Source organism: Acipenser ruthenus, chromosome 17 (genome assembly GCF_902713425.1).
Source record: "Acipenser ruthenus chromosome 17, fAciRut3.2 maternal haplotype, whole genome shotgun sequence".
Classification (NCBI taxonomy): Eukaryota; Metazoa; Chordata; class Actinopteri; order Acipenseriformes; family Acipenseridae; genus Acipenser; species Acipenser ruthenus.
Window position 1 is genome coordinate 12903 of NC_081205.1, and position 18561 is coordinate 31463.

At 41.2% G+C, this 18561-nt stretch overlaps 1 protein-coding gene across 4 annotated transcripts in view; it reads left to right on the forward strand.

Annotated features, from left to right (window-relative positions):
• Positions 1-266: 266 nt before the first annotated feature.
• LOC117423390 (septin-9-like) overlaps positions 267-18561 on the forward strand; it is a 45401-nt gene continuing 27106 nt past the window's right edge. The window contains exons 1-2 of one of the 4 annotated variants that reach the window (XM_058989654.1): positions 267-459; positions 11735-12364. In XM_058989654.1, the coding sequence (XP_058845637.1) occupies positions 438-459; positions 11735-12364 (652 nt within the window). In that variant the 5' untranslated portion in view covers positions 267-437. Of the gene's footprint in view, positions 460-1202; positions 1293-11734; positions 12365-18561 lie in introns of those variants that run through there. The other 3 variants (XM_058989656.1, XM_058989655.1, XM_058989653.1) reach the window with 3 other exon arrangements.

The following is an 18561-nucleotide window of genomic DNA, read 5'->3' on the forward strand; positions in this document are numbered from 1 at the left end:
TGGTGCAATGCAAATTAGACTGGCAACATTTTGAAAACAGAAAGTTGTGCTTTGGATTGGATGAGTGAAACAGCATTGTGGGCTCCCAGGTCTGTAGAGGGGTGTTTCTAATTGCCTCACAGAGGAAGCACAGCTGCATCATCTGGAGTATTCTGAGCAGAGAGGGTTATTTTGGTTTGAGCAGTACAAGTCACGTGACCCTGGTTTCCATTTCAGACACAATGCTGCTTCAGTGTCGGGCAGAAAGGGAAAAAAAGGAACTCCATATGATCAGCACATGGCAGTGCAGTCATTGTGCGTGCCTTCAGTATCCCAACAGATTGAAGGAATTAGACTGTGAAGAGAGAGAGAGAGAACATGTGCGAGAGAGAGAGAGAGGGGGAAGTCTAAAGAAAGAGGTTTCGCTCCATGTGACTGGTTGATTGTGTAATCCAGTTATGGAGGGGGACAGGATTTCAGGTAGGTTCTGGGTTTTCTTGTTGCTTTTAATTTAAAGAGGGGCTGTGGGGAGCTGCTGCTGTTTCAGTGGGGAGCTGCTGCTGTTTCAGTGGGAAGCGACTGCAGTTTCAGTGGGGAGCTGCTGATGGTTTGAGTGGGGAGTGGCTGCTGTTTCAGTGGGGAGCTGCTGCTGGTTTGAGTGGGGAGCGGCTGCTGTTTCAGTGGGGAGCTGCTGCTGGTTTGAGTGGGGAGTGGCTGCTGTTTCAGTGAGGAGCTGCTGCTGCTTTGAGTGGGGAGCTGCTGCTGTTTTCAGTGGGGAGCGGCTGCTGTTTCAGTGGGGAGCTGCTTCTGGTTTGAGTGGGGAGCTGCTGCTGGTTTGAGTGGGGAGCGGCTGCTGTTTCAGTGGGGAGCTGCTGCTGTTTCAGTGGGGAGCTACTGCTGGTTTGAGTGGGGAGCGGCTGCTGTTTCAGTGGAGAGCTGCTGCTGTTTCAGTGGGGAGCGGCTGCTGTTTCAGTGGGGAGCTACTGCTGGTTTGAGTGGGGAGCGGCTGCTGTTTCAGTGGGGAGCTGCTGCTGTTTCAGTGGGGAGCGGCTTCTGTTTCAGTGGGGAGCGACTGCTATTTCAGTGGGGAGTGGCTGCTATTTCAGTGGGGAGCTGCTGCTGGTTTCAGTGGGCAGGCGAGCTCCTTGTCTGGATTGCATTTGGCTGCAAATGTGTGCCGGAGCGGGCGGAGCCAGTCTGCCATTGAACAGCCACAGGATACGCCACTACCTGGGATTGTACAGGTTGGGTTAACTGGTGATATTGAGGAAATTTAGAAGGAGACTAGATGGAGCCATCAGATGTAGGGGACTGTGAGTACACTGTGTGTTTCATTCATTTGTTCTATAGATATTTAAAATGCTGTCTGAACATTTGTAGTTATTTTAAATGATTTATTTGTAGCTATATCCATGCACTTATGGCTGTCAGTGTGTATGTACTAAAGCTATGTTTTTGTACATATGCTGTGGGTACAAGACTGGTGGTTAGTGTCCTTGTGAATCCCAACACATTGAAATGTATTTCCTACGAATGTGGATGTGTTACAGTATGTGTCATTTTATAGATTTGAACATGCAAAATGTACATTGAGATTCTGACCTTATGTAACACAAACTGCTTCAGAAAAAAGACATTACTGTTTCTGTTACTGGTATTGACAAAACAGTACGAGCGTTGGCTAAACATGGGAGAAAAAAACATAAAAATGTACATTAAAGAAATGATGTGTGTGTGAGGGAGCAGTGCAGAGTCTGCAGTATTACATACTCGACATGGTTCTGTGAATGCCTGTTCCAGAGTGACCTCATCACAGCTTACAGGGCTGCATGTTCATCTTCATCACAGCTTACAGGGCTGCATGTTCACCTTCATTCTGTCTGAAGTGTTATTTATTCAGTAAGAACAGAACTGAAGAAAGAAGAGCAGAGTCACACAATACTGTACAATCTGAAAGCAGTCACACAATACTGTACAATCTGAGAGCAGTCACACAATACTGTACAATCTGAAAAGAGCAGAGTCACACAATACTGTACAATCTGAGAGCAGTCACACAATACTGTACAATCTGAGAGCAGTCACACAATACTGTACAATCTGAAAAGAGCAGAGTCACACAATACTGTACAATCTGAGAGCAGTCACACAATACTGTACAATCTGAGAGCAGTCACACAATACTGTACAATCTGAGAGCAGTCACACAATACTGCACAATCTGAAAGCAGTCACACAATACTGTACAATCTGAGAGCAGTCACACAATACTGTACAATCTGAAAGCAGTCACACAATACTGTACAATCTGAGAGCAGTCACACAATACTGTACAATCTGAGAGCAGAGTCACACAATACTGTACAATCTGAGAGCAGTCACACAATACTGTACAATCTGAGAGCAGTCACACAATACTGTACAATCTGAGAGCAGAGTCACACAATACTGTACAATCTGAGAGCAGAGTCACACAATACTGTACAATCTGAGAGCAGTCACACAATACTGTACAATCTGAGAGCAGTCACACAATACTGTACAATCTGAGAGCAGAGTCACACAATACTGTACAATCTGAAAGCAGTCACACAATACTGTACAATCTGAAAGCAGTCACACAATACTGTACAATCTGAGAGCAGTCACACAATACTGTACAATCTGAGAGCAGAGTCACACAATACTGTACAATCTGAAAGCAGTCACACAATACTGTACAATCTGAGAGCAGTCACACAATACTGTACAATCTTAGAGCAGAGTCACACAATACTGTACAATCTGAGAAGAGCAGAGTCACACAATACTGTACAATCTGAAAAGAGCAGAGTCACACAATACTGTACAATCTGAGAGCAGTCACACAATACTGCACAATCTGAAAGCAGTCACACAATACTGTACAATCTGAGAGCAGTCACACAATACTGTACAATCTGAGAGCAGTCACACAATACTGTACAATCTGAGAGCAGTCACACAATACTGTACAATCTGAGCAGTCACACAATACTGTACAATCTGAGAGCAGTCACACAATACTGTACAATCTGAAAGCAGAGTCACACAATACTGTACAATCTGAGAGCAGTCACACAATACTGTACAATCTGAGAGCAGAGTCACACAATACTGTACAATCTGAGAGCAGTCACACAATACTGTACAATCTGAGAGCAGTCACACAATACTGTACAATCTGAGAGCAGTCACACAATACTGTACAATTTGAGAGCAGAGTCACACAATACTGTACAATCTGAAAGCAGTCACACAATACTGTACAATCTGAGAGCAGTCACACAATACTGTACAATCTGAAAGCAGTCACACAATACTGTACAATCTGAGAGCAGTCACACAATACTGTACAATCTGAGAGCAGAGTCACACAATACTGTACAATCTGAGAGCAGTCACACAATACTGTACAATCTGAGAGCAGAGTCACACAATACTGTACAATCTGAAAAGAGCAGAGTCACACAATACTGTACAATCTGAGAAGAGCAGAGTCACACAATACTGTACAATCTGAGAGCAGTCACACAATACTGTACAATCTGAGAGCAGTCACACAATACTGTACAATCTGAGAGCAGTCACACAATACTGTACAATCTGAAAAGAGCAGAGTCACACAATACTGTACAATCTGAGAGCAGTCACACAATACTGTACAATCTGAAAGCAGTCACACAATACTGTACAATCTGAGAGCAGTCACACAATACTGTACAATCTGAAAGCAGAGTCACACAATACTGTACAATCTGAGAGCAGTCACACAATACTGTACAATCTGAGAGCAGAGTCACACAATACTGTACAATCTGAGAGCAGTCACACAATACTGTACAATCTGAGAGCAGAGTCACACAATACTGTACAATCTGAGAGCAGTCACACAATACTGTACAATCTGAGAGCAGTCACACAATACTGTACAATCTGAGAGCAGAGTCACACAATACTGTACAATCTGAAAGCAGTCACACAATACTGTACAATCTGAGAGCAGTCACACAATACTGTACAATCTGAAAGCAGTCACACAATACTGTACAATCTGAGAGCAGTCACACAATACTGTACAATCTGAGAGCAGAGTCACACAATACTGTACAATCTGAGAGCAGAGTCACACAATACTGTACAATCTGAGAGCAGTCACACAATACTGTACAATCTGAGAGCAGTCACACAATACTGTACAATCTGAGAGCAGTCACACAATACTGCACAATCTGAGAGCAGTCACACAATACTGTACAATCTGAGAGCAGTCACACAATACTGTACAATCTGAAAGCAGTCACACAATACTGTACAATCTGAAAGCAGTCACACAATACTGTACAATCTGAGAGCAGTCACACAATACTATACAATCTGAGAGCAGTCACACAATACTGTACAATCTGAGAGCAGTCACACAATACTGTACAATCTGAGAGCAGAGTCACACAATACTGTACAATCTGAGAGCAGTCACACAATACTGTACAATCTGAAAGCAGTCACACAATACTGTACAATCTGAAAGCAGTCACACAATACTGTACAATCTGAGAGCAGTCACACAATACTGTACAATCTGAAAGCAGTCACACAATACTGCACAATCTGAGAGCAGAGTCACACAATACTGTACAATCTGAGAGCAGTCACACAATACTGTACAATCTGAGAGCAGAGTCACACAATACTGTACAATCTGAGAGCAGAGTCACACAATACTGTACAATCTGAGAGCAGTCACACAATACTGTACAATCTGAGAGCAGTCACACAATACTGTACAATCTGAGAGCAGTCACACAATACTGTACAATCTGAGAGCAGAGTCACACAATACTGTACAATCTGAAAGCAGTCACACAATACTGTACAATCTGAGAGCAGTCACACAATACTGTACAATCTGAAAGCAGTCACACAATACTGTACAATCTGAGAGCAGTCACACAATACTGTACAATCTGAGAGCAGAGTCACACAATACTGTACAATCTGAGAGCAGTCACACAATACTGTACAATCTGAGAGCAGAGTCACAATACTGTACAATCTGAAAAGAGCAGAGTCACACAATACTGTACAATCTGAGAAGAGCAGAGTCACACAATACTGTACAATCTGAGAGCAGTCACACAATACTGTACAATCTGAGAGCAGTCACACAATACTGTACAATCTGAGAGCAGTCACACAATACTGTACAATCTGAAAAGAGCAGAGTCACACAATACTGTACAATCTGAGAGCAGTCACACAATACTGTACAATCTGAAAGCAGTCACACAATACTGTACAATCTGAGAGCAGTCACACAATACTGTACAATCTGAAAGCAGAGTCACACAATACTGTACAATCTGAGAGCAGTCACACAATACTGTACAATCTGAGAGCAGAGTCACACAATACTGTACAATCTGAGAGCAGTCACACAATACTGTACAATCTGAGAGCAGAGTCACACAATACTGTACAATCTGAGAGCAGTCACACAATACTGTACAATCTGAGAGCAGTCACACAATACTGTACAATCTGAGAGCAGAGTCACACAATACTGTACAATCTGAAAGCAGTCACACAATACTGTACAATCTGAGAGCAGTCACACAATACTGTACAATCTGAAAGCAGTCACACAATACTGTACAATCTGAGAGCAGTCACACAATACTGTACAATCTGAAAGCAGTCACACAATACTGTACAATCTGAAAGCAGTCACACAATACTGTACAATCTGAGAAGAGCAGAGTCACACAATACTGTACAATCTGAAAGCAGTCACACAATACTGTACAATCTGAAAGCAGTCACACAATACTGTACAATCTGAAAGCAGTCACACAATACTGTACAATCTGAGAGCAGTCACACAATACTGTACAATCTGAAAGCAGTCACACAATACTGTACAATCTGAGAGCAGTCACACAATACTGTACAATCTGAGAGCAGAGTCACACAATACTGTACAATCTGAGAGCAGTCACACAATACTGTACAATCTGAGAGCAGTCACACAATACTGTACAATCTGAGAGCAGTCACACAATACTGTACAATCTGAGAGCAGTCACACAATACTGTACAATCTGAGAGCAGAGTCACACAATACTGTACAATCTGAGAGCAGAGTCACACAATACTGTACAATCTGAGAGCAGTCACACAATACTGTACAATCTGAGAAGAGCAGAGTCACACAATACTGTACAATCTGGATTAAAATAACATCATTTTTGGACCAAAACTTTGAAAGAAAAATTGAAGTAATAAAATGCATCTGTAGCTGAGCTCCATAGTTGCGAGGTGCCATGTACAAGTCAGCTGAGCAGAGTTGATGTAAGCCTTAATGTTCATGTTTGAAGCACTTTTCTAGTGTTCAGGCATCTCTATAATACTTTGACTGGAAAGCCCTATCTACTTTGAAGACATACTCTGAGGCCCCTTCTGCGCACCTGTGGTTATAAGATGCAAATCATCCTCACTCCCACCTCCACCTCATACCAGCTGCAGTTCACCTCTACTGGAAATCCGACACAATTAACCAGGTAGCTTGGATTCCCTCTGACCTGGCAGCTGCTGTGTAGCACAGAGATGCTGTGTTTGAGAGGTTGTGCTTTGTTGAGCTGCCAGCAGCGGATGCACAAGTTGTTATCTCAGCAGTCGTAATAGACTCATAGAAAAAGGAATTGTGCAGTCCGTTTCTCAAACACTTGTTCTTGTTGTTCCTGGACCACATGTTATTAACATATTGAAAGTTAAAGACAGATGCAAGAAAAATGAGAACTTACATTGTAGAAATGCTAGAACCATCACACAATAGTCAGGCCATCCACTCTCACGCGGGACTGATATATTATTATTATTATTTATTTCTTAGCAGACGCCCTTATCCAGGGTGACTTACAATTTTTACAACATATCACATTATACATTATTTCACATTATACAGATATCACATTATTTTTACAATTACCCATTTATACAGTTGGGTTTTTACTGGAGCAATCTAGGTAAAGTACCTTGCTCAAGGGTACAACAGCAGTGTCCCCCACTGGGGATTGAACCCACAACCCTCCGGTCAAGAGTCCAGAGCCCTAACCACTACGCCACACTGCTGCCCTATATCCCCCGGTTATCGTCGTACAGCGGTATAATGTCATTTTTTTGTAATGCGTTTTTTAAATGGCTATTTAAAGAAACACACTGTGGTCAAGTCATTTTTAAACAATGAAATAACTTTAAAGTTTTAAAATAAATCTTAATGTTACATTGCTGTAGTTCAACTTCTGCTACAAAACAAAAAGTTTCCATCAATTTGAAAAACAAAATATTACATCAGAAGTCTGTATTTAATTATACCACTCTAATGAACTGGTCTGGCTTTGAGATCTCCATTTGCAAATGAAAAAGGTGGTATACATTGTATAACAAATCAAATGACAGAGGCGGGGGGTTGTTTTAATAAATTTGCACACACCTACATACATAATTGAATATTGAACGTGTAAATACATTTTAAAATATGTTAATGTACAGCAAATTATTTTAACAAGGAAGTTAGCTAGTCAGTGTACTGTTAACAGGACTGCATACTTATTTTATTAGAGTATCTGAGTTAAACGGAACAGCAAGGCGGACATGTTGAAGATATGAAGATTTACATTTTAAATCAGCAATGTTTATTAGGCAGTCAGGCATTATCTAGATCTGCATAAAATAAGTCACAATTCACTGTTTATAAGTGATTTCTCTCACGCGATATATTAAAGAATATATTCTGTGGTAGAAAGGTATAATCCTTATGCAGTTGTATTTTCTTTATGATGCAGTAACAATACGGTACGATCTTGGCAAAACCGAACATGCAACACAATTGTTTTGTTTAGCACTGGGACAAATTACGCAGCTTGAATTAAAACATATTCTATACACGTCACAGAATTTATAAATGACAGTATAGAAACTACCATGCAAATGAAACCACTGCATTAATGAGGCGTGAAATAAATAGAAACACGCATTACAATACTTTCTTTGGAGTTTGTGCTGTACTGTAAGAGTTTATGCACATGATGCCAGAGCCCCTGAGTCTCTCCGCTACTACTGCTACGACAACATAGTAAAATATTTTTATTTTCGATTGTTTTAAATGTGACGTTCTATAACTTAGAGATTTCACAGTTAGCGAAAGCATAATACAGTAAATGCCGTCTTTCGCAGCAGGTGCTGATACGATCAGCGATAGGTTGAAACCATGAACGTCAGCCCTTGCATAGTATTGCTTAGCGCCAATTGGTTGAAATGCTAAATGTCAGCACCCGCACGGCAATTGGCTGAAACAGTTGCTGCATCACTGTCTTGCTCATTGATAAACTAAAATTATCGGGAAAGAAACAAAACTTTAATTATACCACGTAAACCAGGTATACCGTGACATTCCTAAGCGAAAGACCATTGTAGCATATAGCTACAGCAGAGCCCTGCTTTGTCTGAATGAAACTGATCCACAAGATGTCACTATTCACCACCCCAGTTCCTATTCCCCACTCAGATGATTGAAGCTCCTGTCCCTGTGACTGTATGCTTGTTTTAAGCTCCAGTTCTGTAACACTGCAGAGAGCTCACTCTGGTGTTTTCTCTGTAATTCGTGAGGGCTTTCGTTTTCTCCTCACAGTGGTTGTGGATCGGCATTAAGCCCAGATAACATTGTTAATCTGAAGACTTTGAACACTCCTTCACAAGACATAGTTCTACTAAAAGATGATTTAAACACATTTAAGCACTGCAGACTAATAGTAAAAGTGTGCTGCTTAAGGCATTTGTCTGACGTCTGTTTTCCATACAAGTATAGGATTTCCTCTATGACTCATTTTATGCACAAGTTTTTTTCCCCCCAAGTAGATGAAACACCAAATGTTTGTTGCCACTACTCTTTTAAATAACAGATGATAACTCTGTTTCACTGGAGTTACGGGGAAGGGGGGAACACTGTAATGAGGGAAGTGGGGTGTTGTTATTTACTTACAGTTACAGATTTTGTGCTTGATGGTATAAAGGCAGAATCTATTAAGTCTGTGGTGCTTCAATTAAAAGTACCTAAATCCACTGATGCATGCTGATCTCATTCAGTCTACAACTCAAACACACATCCGCCAGTTGAGAAATATAACAAGATGTTAAATACAAGATCAAATGGAATGATAAGCATGAACAAGGAAATGACCTCAATCACACCACAGATAACATTGATGAATTGCTCTGAACAACTTAAACAATCTTACCAACTAAATCTGCATCAAGTGTGTATGGCTGACTATTATTAGGGTAGACTAGATTGTCTATTATACTTCATGTACAATGTGTTAACTGAGTCAAAGTTATGGATAACTACAGTATACATACTGTAAAATTGACTATTTCTTTTAAATAAATCCATTTTTTTAAAATCCTATACATTGTCAATGCAATTTTCAGCCAATGGATTTAACCATGAGTCAGTGCTAGCCTGGGCACTGACATGTTTGTTAATGCATGTTCCAGGGACAGACAGCCCCTGGTTGCTCGTCCGACGGGATGTGTCCAGATGATTGGGGTTTGTTATTTTTTTCTTATTAATGTAATTGCAAGCTTTCTCCATGTGTTTAAATGTGTTTCTTTCAGCTGGCTTGTACGTCTGTTTGCACTGTATGAAGCAGTGATGGTGCTGCCCTCATGGATTGTGAAAACCTTTTATAAAGGACTGTAACTGCGCCCACATTCCCCAGATTGGAATGGAATATACTAAATAATTATTTAAAAAACAGAAAAAGTGGGTCAGAGTGTGCTGTGATTTCAGTAAATTTTGATCCATGTGTTGAATTTGAAATGCTATGTAGTGGGATGAATTCTAGTGCTAAGCCCAAGGCAGGATATGCCCCAGTGCAATCTGTAACATGAGGATTTAACGAGATCAACACAGTTGGAGCTGACTGGATAACTAGCTTGCTTCTCCACTGCTTCCTATTTTTGGATCCTTCGTTGTGTTTTGGCTGTGTCGTCTTTTACATCTCAGTGCTGTTTTTTCGTCTATCATCTTTAAGATCTTCTATTCACAATAATCATATCAACAAAACTACAGTGATTTTTATATTGAAATGCTGACCCTCACACAGCAGTATCACAGTAACTAGTGTATTATTATTATTATTATTATTATTATTATTATTATTATTATTATTATTATTGTTATTGTTATTGTTATTGTTCTATTGAAATTCTGACCCTCACACAGAAACACTGCAGCACTCGGATGGGAGGAGAGTTGGGGTTGGAAAAGGAAATTCCTTGGGAAGCACACATTCCGCGGTGCACAATGTCTGGGTCGACGCGCCTTTTCAATGCTTTGTGTTTCCTGGTACATATCTGTAAATGAAGATGACTCTTATATAAGCTCAATAGATATGATACTGTAGCCTACTGATTTGATGAGGCACCTATATTTCTGAAAGGGAGGGGAGTCACATTGTGTCTAGATAAAACTACCATTGCTTTGAATTTGCTTGTATTTCTAATGATGCTCTAACTGATTTCACTGCAGTTGAGTATGCAATCAGATTAAGAAGTGCTGAAAGGGATTTCAGTCTACAGCTATGGTCAAGCGTTTAGTAGCACCCTATAGAATTAACAAATGTTGCTTCATGAAGTTGAATGAAACCTGTTGAATAATGTTACATTAACATATTGAATTGCACACCACTTTGTAGTTTTCCCCATACTTATTTCGATATCTAACATGAAATACTGTACTACTATTATGGTTTCTGGTAGACTTTTGCGATATCATTTTCTTTGATTACATGATGTTAAATAAAATATTTAAATTATGTTAATTTAGTTTTTTTTAAGTTATATCTCAATCCTAAGATTCTAGGTGATACAAATCTTTTGGCCAGATCTGTATATCACCCCTTTACCACAAGAAACACAAGCCTGCTTTACATATGTCCACTTCTTCAGCAGGGCACTGGGTGAGGGTTCACTTTTGAAAGTATTCAAATCTCTCCTTTTTTTGGAAGAGATATGATCCTTCATCAAAACAATGACCCGCTGGTGTGCATTTGATAGGACTTGAGATCAAGCAATGTTAAAGGAGTGCTGAGATAAAGCTTGCCGTTGTCTGTGCTGAAGGTCTGAAGGACCCTGGCAGATGTGTTGAAAGGTATAGGATTTGAAATTCCTGTCCCAGTTGTTTGGGAGAGGAATGGCTGCGTTTCTGTTAAGGTACTGGAGGAAGTTCATTTAGACTTCTACAGTTTACACCACCCTTTATAAACATGTCTGTGTGCTTCAATGAAATGATGTATAACATGATTAATAGAATATGGTACATACAGCATATGTTATGTGTTGTACTGTGGGATGATTTAAATTGATTGAATATGCTGATATTAAGATATTTAGATGAAATGCCCCCTGGCACAGTACAAACCCTTAGTGTTGGTACACAGAAAGGGCATGTGACTGCTCTTGTATGAAAGCAATAGAACCCTTTCATAACCCTGAGGGCTTGTGCAGACCCAAAGGGATGGGCTGGATTAGTTGTAGTTGTGTTGGATAAACTAAAACCCTGGCTGCAGTGTTTATGGACCTGACAGAAATCAGCTCACTTGATCAATGTGTGGCACAGCCAGTGATGGTGAATAATATATTTTTCTAAAAACATTTTGTATGTGTTTTATTTCAGCTTTAAAAAGATCTTTTGAAGTAGAGGAGGTAGACACCCCAACGCATCCCTCCCTCCCTTCCAGAAGAACAGCAAACCCTCTCCTGAGGTCTGCAGTGTCCAGCTCTGCACAGAGATTCCAGGACCTGGGAACCAAACACTCTTCAGAGCTCTCAACCCAGCAATCCCCCAAGACGAGCCTGAGGAGAGTGGAGCTGACAGGCCCCCGGCTCCCTGAAGCAGCCTCCCGGCGCACTGAGATCTCCATTGACATCTCCTCCAAGCAAGTGGAGAACATCAGCCCAGGGGTATCGAGATTCGGGCTAAGGAGGCCAGAGGCCCCGGGTCACAAGTCCCCGGAGCTAGTTCAGAAACAGGCAGAGATATCCGTCGGCAAGCCCCAGGAATCCCCCCTGAGACGTACAGAGCCTCCCTTCTCCAGGATCCCCGACCCGCATCCCAGGAAGACAGAATTTACAGCAGCCCCACAAGCTGAGGTGCCTTCAAAACGTGTTGAGATTCAGGTCACAAAACCTGCAGAGCTCCCTGCTCCAGCAAGGTCAGAGCCAAACAACCTCCCTGCTGCCATCAGTGTGCAGCAGAGCCAGCCACAGCCTGCAGATACAGAGATCTTAATCAAGAGTCGAGATGGTACGTAGTGGCTTTTCTACTGCTTCTCCATCGTTTCAATTTGATACTATTTGAATTTGATTGTGTGCAGAATATTAGCATCCAGTGCTAATCTGTGGGTTCATTTCCTTCAAAGATGTGGTATTGCTGTCAAGCTTAAACCCCAAGAAACAGAACTACAGCTACCACAGTTTATCTGGGAATTACATACTGGAAATATACAGTAAACTGCTATAAAGACTAACATTTCTATAGACGCACAATAGGTCAGATTTTCCAGTTTAAAAAAAAGGAATGAGACAGAGGAGAAAAATGTGGTCCTTAGGGAAACGTTTGCAAAATGCTTAAAACAGCATCGGACACATTTGGGTTAGATTACTGATTGTGAATTTCACTGCTCACAGCTTGAGAGGGAAAGAAAGAAGAGAGCCAAATGGATTTGTTTAAACAGTAGAGAGCCAAGCATGAGCTAATGTGGCAACATTGTAAAGAAAGCAAACATAATTGCAAGCAACTATACGGCTTCCAAGGAGTTATTGTTAAATTTAAGCATTTTGATTGGTTGCCACCCATTGGTTATCATTCACTCAGTTGTAGACACTACTCTGTGAAGTTTCAAGAGTTTTTCTTCAACAGTATTCATTTTATGCACTAGAGCAATGCTGAAATTTGATTGGCCCACGACAGCCATATTTTTTACTATAGCAACTTCATTTGGGCAAATTTTAAAGAAAACCATACTTCGATCATGTATGCTAAATAGTACTTAGATCAGATTAGCGGTTTTGGAGAATTTGTGTGTTAATTAGATTATCCAACATGGCCGCCATACCACTGAACCAATCAGCTTCATTTCAACCCTGTCCCAATCCCTAACCTACCCTAACCCTCTCCCAATCCCTAACCTACCCTAATCCTGTCCCAATCATTAACCCTACCCTAACCTTGTCCCAATCCCTAAAGGGAGGGGATTACTCTTGCAGTGTGACAGGGAGGGGATTACTCTTGCAGTGTGACAGGGAGGGGATTACTCTTGCAGTGTGACAGGGAGGGGATTACTCTTGCAGTGTGATAGGGAGGGGATTACTCTTGCAGTGTGACAGGGAGGGGATTACTCTTGCAGTGTGATAGGGAGGGGATTACTCTTGCAGTGTGACAGGGAGGGGATTACTCTTGCAGTGTGATAGGGAGGGGATTACTCTTGCAGTGTGACAGGGAGAGGATTACTCTTGCAGTGTGACAGGGAGGGGATTACTCTTGCAGTGTGACAGGGAGGGGATTACTCTTGCAGTGTGACAGGGAGGGGATTACTCTTGCAGTGTGACAGGGAGGGGATTACTCTTGCAGTGTGACAGGGAGAGGATTACTCTTGCAGTGTGATAGGGAGGGGATTACTCTTGCAGTGTGACAGGGAGAGGATTACTCTTGCAGTGTGACAGGGAGGGGATTACTCTTGCAGTGTGACAGGGAGGGGATTACTCTTGCAGTGTGACAGGGAGGGGATTACTCTTGCAGTGTGACAGGGAGGGGATTACTCTTGCAGTGTGACAGGGAGAGGATTACTCTTGCAGTGTGACAGGGAGAGGATTACTCTTGCAGTGTGACAGGGAGGGGATTACTCTTGCAGTGTGACAGGGAGGGGATTACTCTTGCAGTGTGACAGGGAGGGGATTACTCTTGCAGTGTGACAGGGAGGGGATTACTCTTGCAGTGTGACAGGGAGGGGATTACTCTTGCAGTGTGACAGGGAGGGGATTACTCTTGCAGTGTGACAGGGAGGGGATTACTCTTGCAGTGTGACAGGGAGGGGATTACTCTTGCAGTGTGACAGGGAGGGGATTACTCTTGCAGTGTGACAGGGAGGGGATTACTCTTGCACCACTAAAGAAAGTTTGATGCTGAGAAGGGATTAGTTATCCCAGGCAGTGTTGTGACAATATTGTACTAGCAATATAACTGCAATGGTAGAAATATGTTAAGGCTACTGGACCCTTGGTTGTGACTCTGAGTACAGCTGAGTTGTGTTTTACATGCACCTGGGGCCCTGCAGTAACGTGATACACCTCTGACAATCCTATATTATTAAAAGTCTTTATTGCTCAAGGCAACAAAACCCCCTCTGGTGGAGTCATGCGAGATTTGCTATGGAGAAGGTCTGCTTGCTTTCAAGGTGATTGCGTGTCATGTAAGTGCACTGTCAGCAAGCTCTGACACAGTAGAACAGATCATGGGGGAGATCTGTAGGAATTCCACATTGTTAGGGTTTGTTGACCGATCCACAGCAGCACATTATTGCACTCCTGTGAATACTAGATTTAGATTTCAGTACACGTTTTAGGGATTGGTACTACAATGCTATCATGCTAGAGTGATGAAACAAAAAGAAGTGCAAACTAGCGGTACTGCTTTCAGTCAAGGACAGCATGGTGATAGCAATGGGGATGGAATTGTAATTCCAATGCAGTCCTGTGTGGTTTAAACAGGATTTCTGTTTTACTCTGTTTGAGAGATCTTAATAAAAACAAGAGGCAAAACAACTTGAAAAACTCCCTGGAAACTTTGTTTCTGCTACAGATGCTCAGTTATTCTTACAGAAATGAATTAAAAACGGCCATTTCCCAGGGGACAGTGAGGAATTGTATCTATTTTCCTTCAAAATGTGTTTCCAATTAATGTTAACTGTCTAAGGCCAGGTTTGGAGCTGTGAGTCTTTGATAAAGTGCAGCTGAGTCTGAGCCCCGGGTTAACATGCTTCCCAGCAGGTCTCCTCTGGCAACATCAAGCAGAGCTTACAAAACTGCAGATCATTATCACTTACATGTGACCCAATAGAGAGCACTCCTCTCTTACAAAACTGCAGTTCATTATCACTTACATGTGACCCAATGGAGAGCACTCCTCTCTTACAAAACTGCACTTCATTATCACTTACATATGACTCAATGGAGAGCACTCCTCTCTTACAAAACTGCAGTTCATTATCACTTACATGTGACCCAATAGAGAGCACTCCTCTCTTACAAAACTGCAGTTCATTATCACTTACATGTGACCCAATAGAGAGCACTCCTCTCTTACAAAACTGCAGTTCATTATCACTTACATGTGACCCAATGGAGAGCACTCCTCTCTTACAAAACTGCAGTTCATTATCACTTACATGTGACTCAATGGAGAGCACTCCTCTCTTACAAAACTGCAGTTCATTATCACTTACATGTGACCCAATGGAGAGCACTCATCTCTTACAAAACTGCAGTTCATTATCACTTACATGTGACCCAATGGAGAGCCCTCATCTCTTACAAAACTGCAGTTCATTATCACTTACATATGACTCAATGGAGAGCACTCCTCTCTTACAAAACTGCAGTTCATTATCACTTACATGTGACCCAATGGAGAGCCCTCATCTCTTACAAAACTGCAGTTCATTATCCCTCAATTACATTCTGCTATGACATGTCCTTTAATATACATGACAATGGGGTACTTGTCTAACTGGTGGCACTGTGTTCTAAGTTAAAACACAAAGAAATGAAACTGTCGTTGCAGTGTGTGGTCACAGGGGGCAGACAAACTCTTTCTACCTCAAAGGATAAAACTGCAAACTGACTTTACAAATGGAACTGAATACAAATGAAACACACAAGTTTAGGCGTAACTGTTTATTAAATATCACATGTTTCTGAGGAGCTCAGCTACAAGTCCATACACTGCCTTGCTGAGGTGTGAGTGCAAACACAGGCTTCATTCACTGCTGAACTGTGTGGTCTCAAGACTTGTGTGGTCTTGACATTACTTTAATGTATTACACCTCTTTTACCATATAAAATCAAACTGAAAGCTCACCCGGGCTGTGAGAGGATGAACGGAGATGCCCATTCTCTGAGCTTTAACTACTCGAGCGCTTCATTGCTGGGTGAACAGATACAGGAGAAAAAAAAGGGATTCTGTATATTGAAACATGGTCATGTGATCTCCTGCCACACGCTCCCAGACAGTAAACAGGACTGTGTGGTCTGTGTAGCTGTGTACTGTATTGTGTGTGTCCAGTGGAAAGAGAGATAAGAACAGAGCTGCCTTTTGTATCTGCATCAGTAAATAAAATCTGGACTTGCACTTTCAAGGCACTGCAGAATCTGCCAGCAGCTCTAACAGGAGACCCGTAAAAGAAGAACATACAGAAAAACATTTTCAGGATTTGAATGAAATCTGATATTAACAGTTACATCAGACTTCAAGAATTGGACCTTCATTTCAAAAGAAAGGTTTTCTCTTTACTTTTTCAGTTTGGGATGCATTAGTAGACTGCCATTTAATAAAATAAATGCAATTGGTAGATTTGCAGCAATTGTTTGAGAAATGAAAGACACTGAGAAAGACTTCTTGTCAAAATATTTTTTTAAGTCTTTCTCAGTGTCTTCAACATTTCTCAAACAGTTGCTAGACTGAAAATCTCCGTGCTGGGCATCTTCAGAGCCAGTAGATGCAATACAGAGAATTAAACTTTGGAAAATAGAAGTAGAACCAACAAATTATTTAGAAACAAGTTGGCAAATCTAACGTCTTCAGTATTTACTTAAGAGGCAGAAAGTTGCTTCCAGTGGGGTCCAGCTTAGTGGAGTCCATTGACTGTGGGACTGTGAGGGGTCCAAGCGAGAGTCTGCTCCCTGTGAGCTCCCCAGTAACGATCTCTACCTCAAGATTCATTAACACACAGTTCCAGTCTAGTAGCTGCAGGTGTGGATACATTTACATGCATGTAATCAATGAGAAACCCAACCGCCTACAAACTGATCTGCCTGCACACACACACACACACACACACACACACACACACACACACACACACACACACACACATACTGTATCTGCTGCTGCATGCTTTTAAATAGATAGCAGCTCATGGTTGTTTAACCCACTTCCTGGAAGGTAGGCTACTGTCGAAGTATTATAAAATAGGAAAACCCGGTGGGGACCACGACAGATGAAACTGAAATGGTAGAAATGACAAATGACTGCTTCCTAACGCAATTTGTCAAGGCACCGACTAGAAGGGAGGCATGCCTTGATTTAGTCTTTTCAAATAACAAAGACAGAATAACTACAACAGAGGTCAGAGAACCATTGGCAAACTCAAATCACAACATGGTCTCATTGGAAGTGCTTTTTAAAACCCAAAAAGTAACGACTAAAGCTAAGGTTTACAATTTTAAAAAGGCAAACTATGAGGGAATGAAGCAGAGACTAACAGAAGTAGAATGGAGCAAACACATCCACAGAAAAAGGATGGCTATTTTTCAAAAATGTAAAACTAGAGGTGCAAAACAATTACACCCAAAAAGTAGACAAATCAAAATCTAAAACAAAATGCCCAAAATGGTTTAATAGATCAATTAAAAAAAGATATTCAGAGAAATAAGACGCTTTACAGAGTGTTTAAAAGGGACCAAGAACAAAATACACAGAAAGAGTATTTGGAACTGCAAACTCAAATCAAAAAGGAAGTTAGAAAGGCCAAGAGAGAGATAGAAAAATGAGCATTGCTAAGGGGGCTAAAACCAATTCCAAAAAGTTTTTTCCAACATTATAACAGCAAGAGAACATTCAAAGAGGGGGTAAAATGTCTAAGAGATAAAAATGGCAAAATCATAGACAAGGAGAAAAAAATAGCAGCTATACTAAACGATTACTTTTCACAAGTTTTTACAAAGGAGGATACGGACAACATGCCCCACATGTCGACCTGTTCTTATCCAGTTTTAAATAACTTTAGCATAACAGAGGCAGAAGTGTTAAAGTGACTAGGAGGTCTTAAAATAAACAAATCCCCTGGGCCAGATGAGATCCTCCCAATAGTACTCAAAGAAATGAAAGAAGTTATTTACAAGCCGCTAACCAAGATCATGCAACAGTCTCTTGACACAGGGGTTGTACTGACAGACTGGAGAATTGCAAACATAATACCGATCCACAAAAAGGGAGACAAAACTGAACCAGGTAACTACAGACCAATAAGCCTGACTTCTATTATATGTAAACTTATAGAAACTGTAATAAGATCCAAAATGGAACATTACCTATATGGTAAAGGTATCCTGGGAGACAGTCAGCATAGTTTTAGGAAAGGGAGATTGTGTCTAACTAACCTGCTCGATTTTTTTGAGGATGCAACATTGAAAATGGATAATTGCAAAGCATATGACATGGTTTTT